Source organism: Mesoplodon mirus, assembly GCF_964341445.2.
Source record: "Mesoplodon mirus genome assembly, chromosome: 15".
In the NCBI taxonomy this organism is placed as follows: domain Eukaryota; kingdom Metazoa; phylum Chordata; class Mammalia; order Artiodactyla; family Ziphiidae; genus Mesoplodon; species Mesoplodon mirus.
Genome location: NC_138991.1, coordinates 12,187,951 through 12,207,445, shown reverse-complemented (window position 1 = coordinate 12,207,445; position 19,495 = coordinate 12,187,951). Strand labels below are relative to the sequence as shown.

The following is a 19,495-nucleotide window of genomic DNA, read 5'->3' as shown; positions in this document are numbered from 1 at the left end:
CTCATCCTTTTCTGTATCACAGGTCCCTTTTGACAATTAGATTGAAAGCCAGAGGACACTCCTTGGGAAAATTGTGATTGTAGTTTATGTCATATATAATTTCAAGCAGTACACAGACCTTTTTCCTTCAGCTCAAAAATTATTATCCAATAGCACATACCCTCAAGATTAGAGTATGTTTAACGCTATTCATTTAGGCTGTACCTAAATGTTGCCAACAGAGGGTTCCCATTCAGTAAATAATGGCACACACACAAGATGGAGACCAGGGATTGACCCCGTGCCCCATGGGGTGGAAGCACGGAGTCTTAACCACTGGACCGCCAGGGCAGTCCCAGACTCACCGTTTGTTTTTTGCGGTACGCGGGCCTCTCACCGTTGTGGCCTCTCCCGTTGCGGAACACAGGCTCCAGACGCGCAGGCTCAGCGGCCATGGCTCACGGGCCCAGCCACTCCGCGGCATGTGGGATCTTCCCGGACCGGGGCACGACCCCGTGTCCCCTGCATCGACAGGCGGACTCTCAACCACTGCGCCACCAGGGAAGCCCAGACTCACCGTTTTTACGTGCTTACAGAAAGATCCCCAAGCTAGATCTTTAGGCCAAGTGCAGAACTATGTACTTTTTTAAGGGTTAGATGTTGCATATGCACAGATTGATCGATTTTCTCTGGGGAGGACTCATGAAACTGTTAATAGGAGTGCCTCTGGGGAAGGAAACTTCAAGTATACCTTTTGGTACAGGTTGAAGAGTTTTCACCAAGAGTAAAAATGACTTATCAGCCAAAAGAAAAAAACCCATACCACAGACACAGAAGTATGGCCTCCTCATAGGCACTGCCTCCATTCCCATCCTCACTGTCTCAAGCTGCTTGAGCTGCTTTTAACAGTTGAGGACAAACACAGACCACTGATTTTCTCAAATCGTTGTTTTTATTAATAGGCTTTATAGGCTAAAGTGCACAGTAAAGACAAAAAAGGAAATGTGTACATAGCAAAGGAATGTTTTCTCGCCAACATTAGAAAGACCTGAGATGCCTAAGTGTCAGTTCTAGGGAACACTGGCCTGAGGGAATATGTATGCAGGCAGCAGGCCTGGGGGCTGGCTTCTGGTATAGACCTGGGACCTACAGAAGCTGCTGGCATGCTAACCCTGCCCAGGCAAAAGCTGCAATAGAGGGTGTTGGGACAGAAGGGTCACACTTTGGATAGGCGCCGCTGGCACTAAATGAGAGTTTAGTCGTTTCAAGGCCCTGGGGAACCAGCACAGCTACTGAGCCTCTCCTATTGCAGGGAAAAAAAACCTCAACCACCCCAAAGTGCAAGTCACAGGAAGGGTACAGGGATCACGCCTTAGTTGGCCTGGGCCTGCTGCACGAGCCCCCAGCTGTGGTCTATCACACTTTCCCCCCCTCTCAGTGAATATGTAACGTCAGGATTAGTCAGTGAAGTCTTTGTCTTATCACGTGCCTCCATCTCCTGGAATGAAGGTGCCCAAGGAGGAGGGTAGGAGGGATTCTTGTGCTCCTTGAAAGGATAAGCAGTTCATAAACAACTCCTCTGGGCCTCTGTTTACTAGAGTGGAAGTGAGTCTGCAAGTTAGGTCCTGGCAACTTATAGAATGAGTCTGCTTCACTGAGCTCCTATCTGGCTCTGGAGCACTGCGGAATAAAACATGTGACTGAGTCAGGATCCAGAGACACTCCTAGGTAGCCTAGGTGGAAGCCCCAAACGTGCTTCAGGCAGTCCGTCCACTAACTTGCAGAAAAGACAAGAGGAGAGACCTGTTTTAACTTTGCTCTCAGTTCTGGAGGTAAAGTGCTTACTCTAGAGCAGGGGTAAATCTAGAAACAAATGTGGGCAAGCCCTGAAAGTGGATCCTTAAATAGGTGCTAAGACTAAAAGGACAGTAATAAAAAACAAACTTCGATTCTTTCCTGGGGGAGCCGGCCCCAGCCATATGGTGGCCGGGGCAAAAGGCAGCGAGCGGTATGTCATCTTCCTACATCATCCTCTGGATCTCCTCAAAGTTCATCAGGTTGTTGGCCGTGTCAGACCAGGCAGGGTGCTGGGCCCCATCCATCTCCGAAGCAAGCTGATTGCTTCTTTCCAGAGTATGGTTCGTGCCCCCAATCACCTCCTTACAGTCAGGACACGTGCCCCTCTGCATGGCTCCCCCACAATCACTAATCAGATAGATGTGGCCATTGGGGCACTTGAACCAGTGGCCACGAGGGTAACCTATGGCTTTGACGATCTGCACTCGTTCTTCCTCTGAGATGCCCAGGCCAGAGCAGGGAAGGGTGGCTTTCAGAGCCTCCATCTTTCTCTGCACAAGCTGTTCATCCTTCCGGGTGAACTTACATGTCCCCTCGAGGATCTTCCGGACTCTGGAGACCTCTTCTGCTACGCTGCCTCTCACCTTCCCCTCTGCTATCTTGCAGCGGGTCAGCAGGTTCACCAGGTATGTGAGCCTCTGGATTTCACTTTGGATGTCATCCAATTCCTGGCTGGTGAAGCTCAAACGCTTCTTGGCCAGCCACTCATGGACCTGGTCTAATCGAGTCCTCACTTGCTTCTGTTCTAAGACGTGCACTTTTTGCAGGGAATCATATAGGCCAGCCAGGTGGTCATAGAAGCTGATATAATTCTCAACAAGGCCCAGGTCCTTCACTGACAGATTTTTCTGGGCCAGCTTCTCTTTCAACATCAGGAAGTCTTCAGGGAGCAGCTGGTAGAAGAGAGTCTTCCTCTCCAGTAGGGCCTTAAGTTGCTCCTGGCTGACTGCGATCTCCCCTGCTGAGCCCAAGATCTTTTCCTTGACAACTTCAATCTCTTCCAGCCGCTGTTTGATGCTGGTTCCATACCTCAGATTTTTGCGGATGGGCACCTGGCAGATAGGGCAGACCTTCAACTTGATGGCAACTTCGTCATCCTTCTCGTTCATGTAGCGGTCCAGGGCTTGCACCTCAAAGATGTGGCTGCAGTCTTCCAGCTGCACAAAGCGGGCATCTGGCTCATCCTCAAAGCCAAAGAAGATTTGGGTGACTTCTTCCTGGTGGCAGACACGGCACTTCTTGGGGCACGGCTCCCCGCACAAACCAATGCAGGGGTGGCCACAAGCCAGCAGCTTAGTACAAGGCACGTAGCACGGGGGTCGGTCACAGGGCTCGGAGCAGAGTCTGGCGCACAGGTAATGCAGGCAGCGCCAGTTACAGGGCTCCACACAGGGGCTGCACGGCTCCCCACACTTCCTCTTGCACTGGCTGTGGACGCAGCGGTTCTGACAGGGCCGCTGGCAGGGCGGGCACTCGCCAGTGCACGGCTCCTGGCACTTGTGTGAACAGATGAGCAGGCGATTGCAGGGCTGTTGACAGCGCTCATGGAAGCGCCCTTTGAAGCAGCTGTGGCAGGAGCCGGGACATGGATGCCCACAGTCCAAGATGGTGCCACACTTGGTGGTGCATTTGACTGGCAGGTCATACCTGAGGTCCTCCACGTGGCCACACTTCACCTGTTGGCTGTGCCCACACTTGAGTTTCACGGTGACCTTTTCTGAACACAACCGCACACAGTCTTCACCACATAGGTGGCTGCACCTGTGCCCACATTTCAGGACTTTGGGGCAAGGCTCTTGACAGCAGAAATCTGACTCAGGCATGAAACAAGGGACCATTTGTTCATGGCCGCACCGGAGAATGACTTTGGACACCTTCACCTGACAAGGCTGACACTCCTGAAAGCAAACAAGGGGGCACCGATGCCCGTCTTGGCAGATGACCTTCTGGCATGGCTTCATGCACTGGAACTCCTTGTGCAAAGAGTCATAGGGGTGGCAGGCACGGGTGCAGACGTGCCCACAGCCCAGCCGGAACTCACAGGGTAGGCTGCAGCCTCCTTCGGGCACTTTTTGGAAGTCAGAAGCTTTGGATACTAAAGTGTGGGTAACGGGGTGGTTCTGGCAGCACAGCCGGAGGGCACAGCCTATTTGATTGTTCTCTCGAAGGGTATGGATGATCTTGCTCCACAAGGGCACCTTGGCCAGCATCTGCATGTTTCCAATGCAATACATTCCCTTCTTGGCGCGGGACAAGGCCACGCAGATGCGGTTGGATATCTGGAGAAAACCCACCTTGCCTTCCTGGTTGCTGCGCACTAGTGAGAGGAGGACGATGTCATTCTCCTCCCCTTGGTATTTGTCCACCACATGGACCCTGACACCAGCAAATGTCTTGGCAGGCATCAGTTTGCGCAGGCAGAAGAGCTGCCCGGTATAGGTGGTGAGGATGGTGATCTGGGAGGGCAGGTATTCCTGGCACAGGAAGTACTTGCACAGCTCCACCACAAAGTGAGCCTCGTGCTGGTTCTGGTGGCTTTTGCCTTCTTGGATTTCCTGTTCAGGAAAGTTGTGTTCTACAAAGAAAAGGTTGGAAGAGACCCCCTGGAAAGAAAAAGAAGAGAAGGTACATTCATGGTGGTTTTTTCTATCTTCATGTGCGTTGGCCACTGACCCTGTTCCAGGGAGGGACCTTAGAAGGCTTCTGTATACTCTGTACCATAATCTTTAACTTATGAGCATTCTACTGTGCTGAATGCTTTATATACCTTATCTCCTTCAATACAATAATATTACGAGGCAGCAACCATTACTCTCATGTACAAAAGAAGACCCTGACCCTCAGAATTGATATACAATTTGCTAAAGGTTACACAGCTACTGAATGGCAGAGCTGGGATTCAAAAACCCAGGCCTGTATTCTCAACTTATATATTATTCCTCTTCCTAATAACTAGCTTTTTACTGTTTTGTGTGTTGTTTTTGTTTTTGGCCACATTGCATGGCTTGGGGAATCTTAGTTCCCAACCAGAGATCAAATTCTGGCCCCGGCAGTGAAAGCACCAAGTCCTAACCACTGGACCACCAGAGAATTCCCAATAGGTAGCTTTTTCTTTTTTTTTTTAATTTTTAAAAAATTTTTTTATTTTTATTTTTTTTGCGGTACACGGGCCTCTCACTGCTGTGGCCTCTCCCGTTGCGGAGCACAGGCTCCGGACACGCAGGCTCAGCGGCCATGGCTCACGGGCCCAGCCGCTCCGCGGCATGTGGGATCTTCCTGGACTGGGGCACGAGCCCATGTCCCCTGCATCGGCAGGTGGACTCTCAACCACTGCGCCACCAGGGAAGCCCTAGGTAGCCTTTTAAAAAGCTGGCTGTATTCCCTTCTGAAAGCCCTTTTTTGTCCTGAGGAAAATATAACCTCCTAGGTTGCTGACAGCATCAGAGAAAAATCAGGTAGGGCAGATTCACCTTAATCTTCTCGTATTTGAGAACAGAGGGATGGTTTTCCAGATCCTGGTAAACGTGGGGTGTCAAAAGCCGGGCAATTTCAGGGCACATGCGGTGCTGAAACAAGACATGTATGTCATTAAAAACATGGGCAGAGAGTAAAATGGACAGTTTTCTAAAGACTAAGTTGCTAGTGGAAAACATGGGGAGGTAACATTTGAAAATAATAATAGGGAGAAAAGAGCAGAATATAAACAGCTCCTTCATCTGACACAAACTCAACACAGGCTGAACTTGTGGTATTTTAAAACAAAAAAACAAAATAAATCTGACAGAGTCATTTCATTACTAAACTAGCATTATTTTAATGAAATAAAAATGCCAAGCTTTCTTGTTGGCATTTGGCAGGCTCCCAGGAGCCTTTTCTTGGACATTTGGTTAGTAACAAAGGTCTAGCTTCTCACCTGGTAGTTCAGACGGACAAAGGGAATGTTTGCTTTCACCAACCGTTCAAAGAGAGACACCTCAAGGTTGAAATTCTTGGCCAGATCATACACATTGGCACTGGGGCGCAGCTGAGAAGAGAAACACGTCTGAGGATTCTCCACTGAAAATGTATTTTCACCATCCATCCATCTACCCACCTATCAAATGTTTTTCAAGTGGCTTCTGTGTTCCAGGCACTGCTTTAGTTGTTAACAGGCTAAGGACAAAGAGTGACAAAGGCCATGAAGCCAAGAAATAAGGGTGATGGGACAGAATGCCCAGGGGTGGAGGTTCTTTACATAGCCCTCTCTGAACAGTGACATCTGAGCTGACACCAGCATGGAGGAAGTCACCAGTCATTCAAAGAGCAAGCCATAACAGGGAGCAGAAAGAAGAGGGTGGGAACACAGTGAGCAAATGAGATAGATGGTGGTATGAGGTGAGGTCAGAGAAGCAAGCTGAACCCTGAGAATACTGGCCTTTGTAGGCCACTTTAAGAAGCTTGATTTTTAAAAAAAGTTTATTTATTATTTATTTATTTTTGGCTGCGTCGGGTCTTCGTTGCTGTGCACGGGCTTTCTCTAGTTACGGCAAGCGGGGCTACTCTTCATTGTGGTGCACGGGCTTCTCATTGTGGTGGCTTCTCTTGTTGCGGAGCATGGGCTCTAGGCACGTGGGCTTCAGTAGTTGCAGGACGCAGGCTCAGTAGTTGTGGCTCACGGGTTCTAGAGCACAGGCTCAGTAGTTGTGGCTCACGGGCTCTAGAGCACAGGCTCAGTAGTTCTGGCACATGGGCTTAGTTGCTCCGCGGCATGTGAGATCTTCCCGGACCTAGGGCTCGAACCTGTGTCCCCTGCATTGGCAGGCGGATTCTTAACCACTGCGCCACCAGGGAAGCCCAAGAGCTTGATTTTTATTTTAAGTGCAATGGGAAACCACTGGAGGGTTTTAAGCTGGGGAGTAACATGACCTAATTTACTTTTTTGAAAAGATTCACTTTGGCTCCTTTATGAATGGATTAGAGGGTGGCAGAAATGGAAGCAGTGGGATGGGGAACATGCTGTTGTTAACAGTCCACTTAAAAGGCCACGGTAGGGCTTCCCTGGTGGCGCAGTGGTTCAGAGTTCACCTGCCAATGCAGGGGACATGGGTTCGTGCCCCGGTCCGGGAAGATCCCACATGCCGCAGAGCGGTTGGGCCTGTGAGCCATGGCCGCTGAGCCTGCGCGTCCGGAGCTTGTGCTCCACAACGGGAGAGGCCACATCAGTGAGAGGCCTGCGTAGCGCAAAAAAAAAAAAAAAAAGCTACGGTAGATTAAACAGTAGCAGAGGAAACAGATGAAATGGATAATGCTACCTCTAAAACACGCCCCAAATCTAAGAGCACCTGCTCTTAGATTGAACATGGGAGGTGAGGAAAAGAGGTATCACAGACAGCCACTAATAAGCTTGAGGACTGGTAAAGCAGAGACCAGGGTCTTCCTGTCTGATTCCTGACTCCACTCCTGCAGAGAGCCAGCCCATCTTCCAGGGGCCCCTGGCCTACCTGCTGGTGGTCCCCAATCAAAATGAGGTGCTGGCAAGCTTTGCTCAGGGTGGCAATGGTGTGGGCCTCAAGGACTTCAGCAGCCTCTTCCACGATGACGATCCGAGGCTCCACCTTCTGCAGGATCTGGCGGTATTTGGCAGCACCTCGAGTCAAGAGAACAAAGAGACTTCTCTGAGCGGATGTCCTGGACTCGCTGGGCCACTGGGCTTCTGGATTGGTGACCCCTGAGCCTGGGTCTGTTACAACCGAGTCCTCACATTCACCCAGGGCCACAGTGACCACTGGATGAGAATGAGTGCTGCTGAGTGGTCTCCAGAGCATCATCCCCATGTTGTCACTGCTGAGGTTCTAAATGCAGTAGAAGTGGGTAAATTTCACGAAGAGAACCCTAAACACAGCTTGCTTTCAATAGCTTTTCATGGTATTTTCCTCTAACCTACTAAAGAAGTTTCTCTTTACCTGTCCTAGATAATCTGATAGGCATTTGGCATCAGTAGTGAACTCTATGCTTTCTTACCTGTTGTTGTCATTCCTACAACTTGGGCATCTTTCAAGATGTGCAGGTCTTCCTGGAGTCTCAGCTCAGCCATTCTCTCTGCTGACGTGCGGTACTGACGCTCATAGTTGAGGATCTTTCGGCGGGTGTCAGCCTGGTACATCTGTAGCCACAGCCTGGAGAATGTGAAGAACCAAGGAGAGGAAGCCATGTGCTTTTTGAGAAGGTGGAGGAAGCCCCTTCAGTGTGCCCTGTGCATGAAGTGGAACCTACACCCTAGAGGAAGTTACAAGCCACAGAGAAAGGAGAGACCCAGACGTGCAGGGACCCGAGAGTCCAAAATGGCCAACAAAATGATGTGCAGGGAGATGTATGTAAGTGGTCAGGAGCTAAGGAAGGAGGCGGATAAAGAACAGAGGTTAACTACTGGACAAGAGCAAGGGACTTTAAAAGCTTCAAGAAGAATTTCTCACAAACTGTCCCTACTCTATTCCTGCCCGAGTCCCCACTCCTCCCCTCACAACTGTAATTGTGGAGAATTACTTGTAACTCTCCACAAGTAAAACAGATCATGTCACCACTCTGCTGTAAAACCTTCCAGTGATACTCTTCAGCCCTAAGAGGCCCTGCACAGTCTGGCCCCTGCCCACCTCTCTGCCCTCACTTTCCATTTGTCTGAGACACAGCCATGCTGGCTGCCTTCTTTCAATTTCTCAAACACGCTCCCTCCCCCCTCGAGGCCTTTACCCATGTGGCCCCTGCAAGCTCACCTGTTCCCTTCCCAGCTGGTCTTACTAATGCCTACTCATCTCCCAGAGCTTGCCTCCAATGTCACTTTCCTGGATAGCTCAGATTAGATCAGCTCCCATGTTAATATTCTTAGCACTCCTTGCTCTTTTCTTCCTTGGTGTTGATGCCTATTTGTAACTTTTTATTTGTGGAACTAACGGATTTGCCTTCCCGGATAGCCTCTAAACCCCGTGAGGGTAGAACAAAGCGTGTCTATTCTATCCCATGGCTGCATCTAGCACTCAGCTCAGTGGGGTGCTCAATCAATCGTCGGTTAACACTAATGTTGAAGATCTGAAGGGCTTATATTCTAGGAACAGGAAAGGAACCCCCTGGGGAAATTACATGGGCGGGCTGGGGCTGGGGGTAGGTGGCGGGGAGGGGGACGGGCACAGTACCTGTAAAGCTGCCAGCGAGAATTCAGGTCCAGCTGCCAAACGTCCTGGATTTCATTGGCCTCGGCCTCAGTCATGGTGTTCAGCTTGCGAAGTTCAACCTTCACTTTCTTCTTCATTTTCTTTTTCTGGCTGCGCTGGGTCTGTAGGTATCAGTACCAGTCAGAGTCACTGAGTAGAGGTGGGCCTGGTTCTAAGCCCGAGGCGGGGGCCAGAGCACATTTAAAAAAAGAGCTGTCATCTCTGATGAACTTCTCTAAGTGTCTCACACTCTCCGGACAGATACTTCATTGCTAAATGAGGGCTCTGGAGCCAGTTTGTCTGGGTTCAAAGTCCCATCTACCTCTTATTTGTTGTGGGACCTAGAATAAGCTACTGAACCTGAACCTCTATGTGCCTCAGCGTCCCCTTCTATAAAATGGGAATAATAATAGTACCTCTTCACAGAGTTGCTAGATTGACTGAAGGAGTAAATACATGGAAAGCACTTTAGAAGAGTGCTGGCACTAGTTATTACTGAACATCTTTGACCACAGTCTGCTTCTCATTCCTAAAACATGTCATGACAGTAGTGGAGGTGCGTCTCTCTCGTTAAATGCCATACAGATCCTGCTAAGATGGTCTTAATGCTGTTCTATCAAGATAGTACCTTTAACAAGTGGGTAAAAGGCACCATTTCGGAGAAAGTGCTCCCCACTGGCTCTGCATGAGCCTTAGAAGGACTGGCATGCCAGATAGATGTCACAATACTATGGACTCCCCTCTGCTTCAAAACCAAACAATTCAACTCCTCCGGAGGCCACATGGCAGAGATGCCCAATCCATGCTTCCAAGTACTGGGCTCGTGATTCCGTCCCTCGCATAGTGATGTTGAACTGAACTAGGAGATCAGATTCAAAGCCAGCAGACTGGAGAAAGCTGCATTCAAAGCTGCCCTTGAAGTCCCTTAAATCATCAATGGGGTTCAGTGCTCTATTGTCAGAGTAAGGCACGGTAAATTCTGAGGACCACTGGGTTCTACCAAAGGAAGGAGCAGACAGAAAGTCTGGGCATTTATACTATTCTGGCTCTAAGAGAAATATCAAATTTCAGAGTGATTGAAGGATGAATATTCCATCCAGTCTACATAGCTTACTTCATTCTGTTTTACTTGAATCCTCTAAAATCTTAATGCACAGACTTGTTTGTAGTTGAAAAGAGAATATCCATGAAAGCACCAAGCACTGAGACCATAAGTGTTTGATCTGACTCATATGTGCTGCGCTTCTCTAAAAGTTCAAGAGAAGCACTTGGCTACCTGCTTCCTGTCTTTCTAAGTTAGCATTTCTTGCCAGGGCCCCTCTAAGAGGCCATAATTTTTATACTCTTGGAAACTGGACCTATCTTATACTAGGATTAGGTTGTAAAAGGGTAAATTAAGCTAATAATGAGGATGAAGTGAATACATACAGTGCAACAGAAATGAGTGGAAATCAGGGGCTGTGGTTCTGGTCAGAACAGATGCTCTCAGGCCTGTTTCAGGAGAGTTACCCACACCCACCTGGCAATAATAACTGAACTCCCATTTCCCGCTCTGTTAGGACTTGCAGGGGCCACAAGGAAGTGAGCTTACCTCCCACTCTCCTGCAGCCTGCTCCTGCCCGGCTGCTGTCCCGGGGCCATAGTTGTCTAGCCTCATGGCCAGAAGCACTTTAGCCAACTCCTGTACTGCCCCATTCTCTTCCTTCTTCCGCCGCCGGGGCCTCACCACCTCTTCCTCCTCGATCATCCGGTCTGCTTGAATCAGTTCAGCCTCCTCTGCGATCTCAATCAGCGAACCCTCCTCTTCCCCTTCTTCCTCCTCCTCCTCCCCTTCTGCCTTGGCTAAGAGAGGAAAGCAGGAAGGACAGGGATGGAGACGCTTGAAGCCAAAGGACGAAAAAGGGTACCTATAAGAGCTTAGATGCATGAAGACATTCTTAAGGGGTTTAAATGGTTACCTCTGGGTAGGGAAATGGGAGGAACGAGAGGGGAGAGAGACTTAGGTTTCCTTGCATACCTTTTTGTTACATTTAAAAAATCACATGAATGTATGCCTTTTTAAGGAAGGTTTTACTTATGTCAAATACATATACAAAGGAAAGTATACAACGTAAATGTGCAACTTAAAGGATTATAAAAGTATATAAAATGAACATCCAAGTACCTTCCACCCAACTTAAGAAGCAGAAAGTTACCAATTTCTTTGAAGACCCTTGTGGGCTCTACTAACCTGAATTCTAGATTAGTCATTCCTCCCTTTTAACTTTATCACATATATAATGTATATATATCTTCAAACAACAACCATCATCTAGTTTTGACTTTTCTGAGCTCTATATAAATGAAATCATACTGTATAGATCAATATTTTCCTATAACTTGCTTTTTTCATTCAGCATGTTTTTGAGAGTCATACATATTGCTGTATATGCTGTAATTCAATCCTTTTCACAGTTGTATCCATTATCTGAATAGATTGTAATTTATCCATCTGGTGTACAAATATGGATGGATATTTGAGTTCCTTCTGCTTTTCTATTATCATAAAGTGGTTCTGTCAATTAATATCGCCATCAGCCTCATATCAGAGTTCCCACTGCTCCACATTCTTTCAATGTGGGATTATATCAAACATTTTAATTTTTGCCAGTCTAGTAGGTGTGTAATAGTATATCATTGTAGTTTTCATTCCTCTCGTTTCTAATGAGCACTTTTCATGTTTATTGACCATGAGGATTTATTTTGTGACGTGCTTATTAAAAGTCTTTTATCTGTTTTCCTATTAAGCTATTATTTGTCTTTTTCTGATTGATTATAGCTCTTTATAAATTCTGGGCATTACTTTTAAGCCCTGCTCTTCTAGTCTTTACCATATTCCACCTTAAGATGTGATTCTAGGTAGACATGCACCTCTTACCTGTATTTTCAGGTCCTGCTGGAGCAACACTTTGGATGAAAGAACCAATACCCAGACCCAGCCACTCCAGCATCATGGAATGCTTCCTGCCCTGGAAGCAAATCCATTCGCTATTCTGAGGAAAGAATTATTAGTCATGAGAATTTTGTGACAACTAGCATGAGGAAAGGTCTTCTCAAAGGATCAAGGGGTAATTCCCTTAAAATTCTCTTAAAAACGCAACATTTGGGCAACTGGGTCACTTAATATGACTTGCATAGATTTAAAAACAAAACTTTCCTGCCTCTTTTGAAAAACTCAGGAGCTATGGGAGCAATGAGCCTGCATCCCAAATGGCAACAAATGGCTGAAGTGGGTTACTGCCACCCCTTCTCCAGTTTGCCTCAGTCCTTGCTACTTCCCAACGCCTCACATCTAGCCTGCTTCAGTCCTTTATAGGACTCTGACCGACCCTTTTAGGCTTTGGGGCTTGAAACCCTGGAAATCACCAACCCACTGATAGTAGAGCTACCATCTCACTAGATTCCTGGCCAACCACTTAACAGAGATTGTGTCAGGGACTTCCCTGGTGGTCCAGTGGTTTAGACTCTGTGCTTCCACTACAGGGGGCATGGGTTCGATCCCTGGTTGGGGAACTAAGATCCCCGCATGCCGCGCAGTAGAGCCAACAAAGAAAAAAAAATACAGATAGCAGATACTTCTTATAATATCCTTTGAAGGCAGGCATTATTATTATTCCTGCTTGACTGCTGAGGGACCTGAGGATCACACTGGCTCAAGTCACAAGTCTGTGTGACCAGACTGTCAAGTCCCAGGCCCTCTATATGTGCTAGGTTGCCTCGTTATGATTTTGTTTAATTTAACAAGCACTTAGAGCACACTTATTAAATCAAGAGGTTTACAAATATTGACTTGTTTATTCAATAACAATACTATAAGAATTAAGTTGATCTGTAAGAAACTGCCATTTTTGCAAGTTAAATTTAAAAATATTGGCAATTTCATGTGGTTTAACTTACTGTTATTATGTGCACTTTTTTTTTTTTTTTTTTGCCACGCCTCACGGCTTGCGGGATCTTAGTTCCCCGACCAGGGATCGAACCCGTGTCCCCTGCAGTGGAAGCTTGGAGTCTTAACCACTGGACCTCCAGGGAAGTCCCTATCCCCACTTTACAAAAGACAAAACAGGAACAAGAAAATTAAGTAACTTGCCTAGAGCAAAATCAGTATTCACATCCAGCAGACTGGTGCCAGAGTCTTGTTTCTGACTAGTATATTCAGCTGCCTTTTCTCACAAAAAGGAACTTTTCACATCACAGCAGCATCTTAGCAGATTATAGCTAATGCTTTGGACTGCTACTTCTGCTGCCAAATATGGGGACAAGAGAGATGCTTGTGCCCCACAAGATGACCCCTACCTGTATTGGTCCATTCATGAGGCTTTTCCAGTGTTGGAGGGAGATGTACTTCTCCAGATGCTGTTCCCGTAGTACGCCACGCATGGTGCACTCCAGGGTCTGGGCCCCTTCATGCAGCTCTTGCTCTGACTCTTTCATTTGTGTCATGATCTATCAAGAACAGAGGGAAAGAAATGATGAAGAAGTATTATCATGCCCCAAACTCAGTCTCTGCCTTGAGGGAAAACAAAGCTAACACAGGAACAGCCAGTCTTTAAACCAAAGGATTAATATCTAAAATGTCTAAAAACCTCCTACCAACTAGTAAGAAAAGGAAACAAATAATACAACAGAAAAACAGGCCAAATATACTGTGGTAGAGACCTCTCTCTTTTTTCCTTAGTAATAAGAACTCAAAGTTTTGGTTGGGCACAATGCTGCCCAGCTAGAAGATGATACTTACCTGGTCAACAGGCTGTAAGAAAAAGTGCTATGGGTGGTTTTGGGGAAGTAGCTTTAAGGCCCTGGCAGGGGCTGGGAGGGGTGGTGTGCCCTTTTCTGTCCTTTCCCCATCTTGGATTATGAGGGCAAAGATCACACCGCAGGATTACCCGAATGGAATGCTGGAAGGAACCAGGGTCCTTCACAGCATTGTGGAGCCTCCCTATCTCCCCTGGACTGCCTACCCAGAAAGCCACTGCCATCTTGGTTATCTCTCCCTTGAGCTACCTCAGATCTCCAAAGCTGGCACTTACACTCATGTAGGCCCTTCGGAGGTGCATGGGGAGGTTGCGGCGGAATTCCCGCTTGTTCCTCAGCTCCCTCAGGGTGAACTGCTTCAGGATTTCACTGTTGCTCCTTCCACCTACCCGCACAATGCTGGTCTCTTGACATTTATAGATGCCTGTGGAGTAAAGTAGAGCATGGCAGAGTTAAGAGGAGCTATGCTAGATTCTCTCAGGTGAGAGCTGTGTATGTTTGGGATGTTGTTGCAGCTGGTCCCTTAGGGTACAAACTGGTACTTACAGGGAACCTACCCCACCAGTGAACAAGAAGGCCCCAGAGATGATGTGACCTGCAGAGCAGTAAAGTGTAAAGGCTTTAGAATCAGACACTTGGGGACCCAAGTCTCGTCTGCACCACTTACTGCTATGTAACCTGGGGCAGGTTACTTAAGTTGAGCCTCAGTTTCTTTGTCTGTGATTTGAAGACAGTAATATTTTCCTTATAGGGCTATAGTCTGGATAAACGAGAGAGTATCCTTATAGCTCCTAGGGAGGGCCTGGCCCAAAGTAAGCATTAGTAAATGTTCTCTATTATTCACTCTACAGGTATTTACCGATTGCTTATTATGTGCCAGGCATGTGTTAGTTTCTGAAAATACAGTGGTCAAAACACAGGCTCAGTTCCTCATTTGTTCTTATGTCTAACAGTCTACCAGAGAAGATACATATTAAACATTTTATCATAATAAAACTTAATACTATAAATACATGCTAAAAGTGTATAACGGGACCTTAACTAGTTTGGGTGGGGTAGAGATCTGATTTTTGAGGATCTAATTTAAACTGATACTCTAGGAATAAGGAAGATTTAATCTAGGTGAAAGGAGGATATGAAAGATTAGAAAATAATAGTCTAAGCATTATTTTCCAAAGGAAAAACAAACACTTATTCATTCATTTATGCAATTAATATTGTTTGAGTGTCTAGTATGTGCCAGGATCTCTGAATACAGCAAGAAACAGGACCAATCTACTTAGTGTTTATAGTCTAGGGTAGAGACACATACAAATAAATTGGTACATATATGCTAATTAAGTATTTGAAGAAAAAAATACAAAAGGAGTCTTAACCTTGTCTGGGGCCAAGAGGGCAGGTCCACATGAAGTGAGACCTGAGGAATCAGCTGGAGCCATCCAGGCTGGATGCATCAAGGTGCAGACAGCGGGAGAAAGAAAAAGTACATGCTAGGCAGAGGGAACAGCACGGGCCAAGGGAGAAGCTGGAGAACTCAAGAAACTGAAGACAGTCAGGGTTGCTGGAGTTAGAGAGAACAAGGGAAGAGGTAGGAGATGAGGTTCAGAATTAGGCTGGAGCAAACCACACACAGCCTTTCAGGTTGTGGACTTTATCCAAAGAGCAATAGAAAGTTACTGAACTTGCTGACGGTTCAACTACAAATGTCTTAATAGAGAACTTTTTTTGGGGGCCACACCACACAGCCTGCAGGATCTCAGTTCCCTGACCAGGGGCTGAACCCAGGCCACAGCAGTGAAAGCCCAGAATCCTAACCACTAGGCCACCAGGGAACTCCCAACAGAGAACAATTTTGCCGACAGATATTACCTTCCAGAAACTGGTCCAAAGCATGATTAGTGTAACACACAACCAAGATGGGGAACTTCTGGAGGTTAACTTGCCAAACAGCCTCGTTGGTTAGAAGGGCCTGAACAATTTTTAGACCCACATAGGTTTTGCCTAAAAAACAAGGAAAAAGGAGAGTTAAAAAACTTAAGAGACTTTCTAAAAGGAGTAATTACGTACAGCAAATTATTATTATTATTTAAAAATTTAAGGTAATATATTGAGATGGTTTAAAATCCTAGAAGCGCAAATGGGTGTATTATGTCCTCCTCACTCTTCTGTCCCCAGCCACCTAGTTCCTCTTGGAAGCAACCAGCGTTACTAGTTTCTTGTGTAACTTTCCAGAGGTAGTCATTCTATGCACAAACAAAAACGAATATACAGTCTTTTTCTAGCCTTCCCCCTTCTTTTTTTTTTTTTTTTTTCCGGTACGCGGGCCTCTCACTGTTGTGGCCTCTCCCGTTGCAGAGCACAGGCTCCGGATGCGCAGCCTCAGCGGCCATGGCTCACGGGCCCAGCCGCTCCGCGGCATGTGGGATCTTCCCAGACCAGGGCACGAACCCGTGTCCCCTGCAGCGGCAGGCGGACTCTCAACCACTGCGCCGCCAGGGAAGCCCCCCACCTTCCTTTTTAAAATACAAACAGTAGCAGACTATTTTCACTGTTCTATATCCTGCTTTTTTCACTTAATATATCTTGGAGGTAGTTCTCTATCAGTACATAAAAAGAATCCTCTTTTTGTTTTTCAGGGCTGTAAGGCATTTTTTTAGCCAGTTTTCTGTTGATGGACATATACATTGTTTCCAATCTCACATGGCAAGTTATTTAGAAATGCTTTTTTTAAAAAATAAATTTATTTATTTTTGGCTGGGCTACTCTTCGTTGCGGTGTGTAGGCTTCTCATTGTAGGGCTTCTCTTGTTGCGGAGCATGGGCTCTAGACACACGGGCTTCAGTAGTTGTGGCACGTGGGCTCAGTAGTTGTGGCTCGCGGGCTCTAGAGCGCAGGCTCAGTAGTTGTGGCACATGGGCTTAGCTGCTCCGCGGCATGCGGGATCTTCCCGGACCAGGGCTCGAACCGTGTCCCCTGCATTGGCAGGTGGATTCTTAACCACTGCGCCACCAGGGAAGCCCTAGAAATGCTTTTAATATACCACAGTAGACTTGCCTCTGTGATAGGAGTGAAAAACTCACAGAAGTCAACATTGGAGTTAGAGTTATGGGCTCATTAGTAAATGGCCAATAATTAATTGTTTACAAACAGCTAAATTCTTACATTGTGTCAAGCTGAGAAGGTAGCCACTGTCCTAAAAAATACTCAATGTTGAGTGAGCAATACAAGAAAATAAAATTTCAGTACAGCTGAATACTTTTCAGTATAGATAAATAACAATTTCTTGCTTCCTCTTCTTTCTTCAAATAATATGTACTGAGTGTCAAACAGGCGTTAGACACTGGGTTAGGTGCAAGAAATACAATGGTGAGCAAAACAGCCATAGTTCTTATCTTCCTGGACCTGACAGACTTGCAGAAGAGAAAGATAATTAATCACACAAAGAAATGTAAAAATCACAAATGTGGGAAATGAGAAATACATGGTAGCAAGAAAACAAATAATTGGGATTCTGGCCTACTCAATGAGATTAGAAGAGGCTTCCCTGGGAAAGTGATAACTGAGTAAGCACGGGCAAGGGGGAATAGGGATGGACTGGTTGGGAGGTTCCTGACATCTTCCAGTGAGTGAGGACAAGGTCTGGCTCCAGCAGTTGAGATAAGTACACAGACTGGGGAGAAGTTTCAGAGGTAAACTTGATTGGAACTTGATAATGGTTTGGCTGGGGTGGGGAACAGAAAAGGATAACTCCTATGTTTCTAATTTGGAGGACTGGATGGCTAAGGAGTCCTTCGGAGGAAAGAAAATCTTTATAGTTCAATATTTACCCCATCTTCTCCTACTGCTTCCTTCCCCTTAGAATGGATACTTTTCGGGATTTCCACCTCAAAAATGACCCCCTTTGTCACATCCCTCTCAAACTCACAGGTAGGCTGTTTCTTAGTAGCTGTGTGTGTGTGTGTGTCAACCTAGCGTGAAATGATTACATTACTATACTTGGAGCTAAAGAGTCTCAATTCAAATGATAACATTAGGGGAAATTAGTTGCAACATGCATATTTTGAATATACAAACAGCTCCTATAAATCAGTAAGAAAAAGAAACCATTCAACAGAAATATGGCAAATACGAAAAGGCAATCCACAGAAACAGTTATATAAATAGCTAATAAAGACAAGAAAAAATATTTAACCTCTTTTTTTTTTTTTTTTTTTGTGGTACACGGGCCTCTCACTGTTGTGGCCTCTCCTGTTGCGGAGCACAGGCTCAGCGGCCATGGCTCACAGGCCCAGCCACTCCGCGGCATGTGGGATCTTCCCAGACCGGGGCACGAACCAGTGTCCCCTGCATCGGCAGGCAGACTCTCAACCACTGTGCCACCAGGGAAGCCCTAATCTCACTCTTGATTAAAGAAATACAAATTAACCACTGTGATACACATTTCCAGAGGGCAATTTGGCACTATCTATTAAAATTACTAATTCACATATTCTTTGATTCAGTTAGGGATTTCTCTCCTGGATATATTCTGCTTCTGTGTGAAATGACTCACAAACAAGGTTGTTCACTGACCTATTGTTTTTATCAGTAAATCTTTCATAGGGAACTGGTTAAAGAGATTATGAGCTATCTATACAATGGAATATTATGCAGCCACAAACAGGAGTGAGATAATACTTATGCACCAGTATGAAAGGATCACCAAGAATATTTTATAAGTGAGCAAAGCAAAACATATGCAAAGTGTTTTCTAGCATAGTGAGTCAAAAAAAGTGGGGGGAAATAAATATAAGTATGCATTTGCTTGAATATTCATAGAATATCTCGGGAAGGATAAACAGGAAGACAATAACATTGTTTGCTTTAGATAAAGGAACTGAGTGGGATGGTGGGAGGAGAGAGACGTGGAAGTTTTAAAATATTTGAACCATTTCTTATTAAAACATAAAGTTAAAATTAATAATGAGCCAAAAACTCTAACCTCTCCGATCAGCAAAAACTGCTGATGAGCAAAGATTAATAACATACAACAATGCTGGAAAGTATATAAGCAAATGGGAACACTAATTCATTCTCGGTGGCAGTACAAACTGGTACATCCTTTTTCTTCTTCTAAAGCCCTGAAAGCATCACTTTAATTATGCAGATTTTCCCATCATATGGGTGTTTCTTATCAGGAAGAACTTTCCATTTTGTTACATTAATTTTTTATCACGAGTTGCCATTATTTTATCATTATTTTTAAAGAACCTCTTCCTGTTTTGTTTTTTATTTTTTAAATATTCTTTTGGGAGGGTAATTTAGCAGTACCTACCCTAACTATTAACGTGAATTCCCACATTAGGAAAAAAACTACAGAAATAATAAGCAGAGTACTCAGAGATAAACACACACAGATATAGATTATGAATACTTATTAAGCACTGTCTATGAAACCAAAAAAAAAAAAAAATCTTGGTGCATTCATGCCATGAATGCAGGGATGGTAAAAAAGAGTGAGGTATATTTCTAAATGTGACTGCAGTGTAAAGAATGTAAAAATACCCCTAACATGTTATATACATATATATAAATTGTAGGCCAATATATAGAGCATAATCTTGTTTTTGTTATTTAAAAAGTAGGAAAGGGCCTCCCTGGTGGCGCAGTGGTTGGGAGTCCGCCTGCCGATGCAGGGGATA

The 19,495-nt window shown here is 45.8% G+C and overlaps 1 protein-coding gene across 1 annotated transcript in view; it reads right to left on the bottom strand.

Moving 5' to 3' along the window:
- Positions 1-912: 912 nt before the first annotated feature.
- ZNFX1 (zinc finger NFX1-type containing 1) overlaps positions 913-19,495 on the bottom strand; it is a 28,147-nt gene continuing 9,564 nt past the window's right edge. The window contains exons 4-14 of the mRNA XM_082644313.1: positions 15,684-15,815; positions 14,090-14,238; positions 13,356-13,505; positions 11,938-12,052; positions 10,612-10,862; positions 9,003-9,142; positions 7,837-7,991; positions 7,317-7,462; positions 5,750-5,860; positions 5,307-5,402; positions 913-4,439 (exon numbers count right to left, since the gene is read on the bottom strand). Coding sequence (XP_082500439.1) covers positions 2,001-4,439; positions 5,307-5,402; positions 5,750-5,860; positions 7,317-7,462; positions 7,837-7,991; positions 9,003-9,142; positions 10,612-10,862; positions 11,938-12,052; positions 13,356-13,505; positions 14,090-14,238; positions 15,684-15,815 — 3,884 coding nt within the window. The 3' untranslated portion in view covers positions 913-2,000. The remainder of the gene's footprint in view (positions 4,440-5,306; positions 5,403-5,749; positions 5,861-7,316; positions 7,463-7,836; positions 7,992-9,002; positions 9,143-10,611; positions 10,863-11,937; positions 12,053-13,355; positions 13,506-14,089; positions 14,239-15,683; positions 15,816-19,495) is intronic.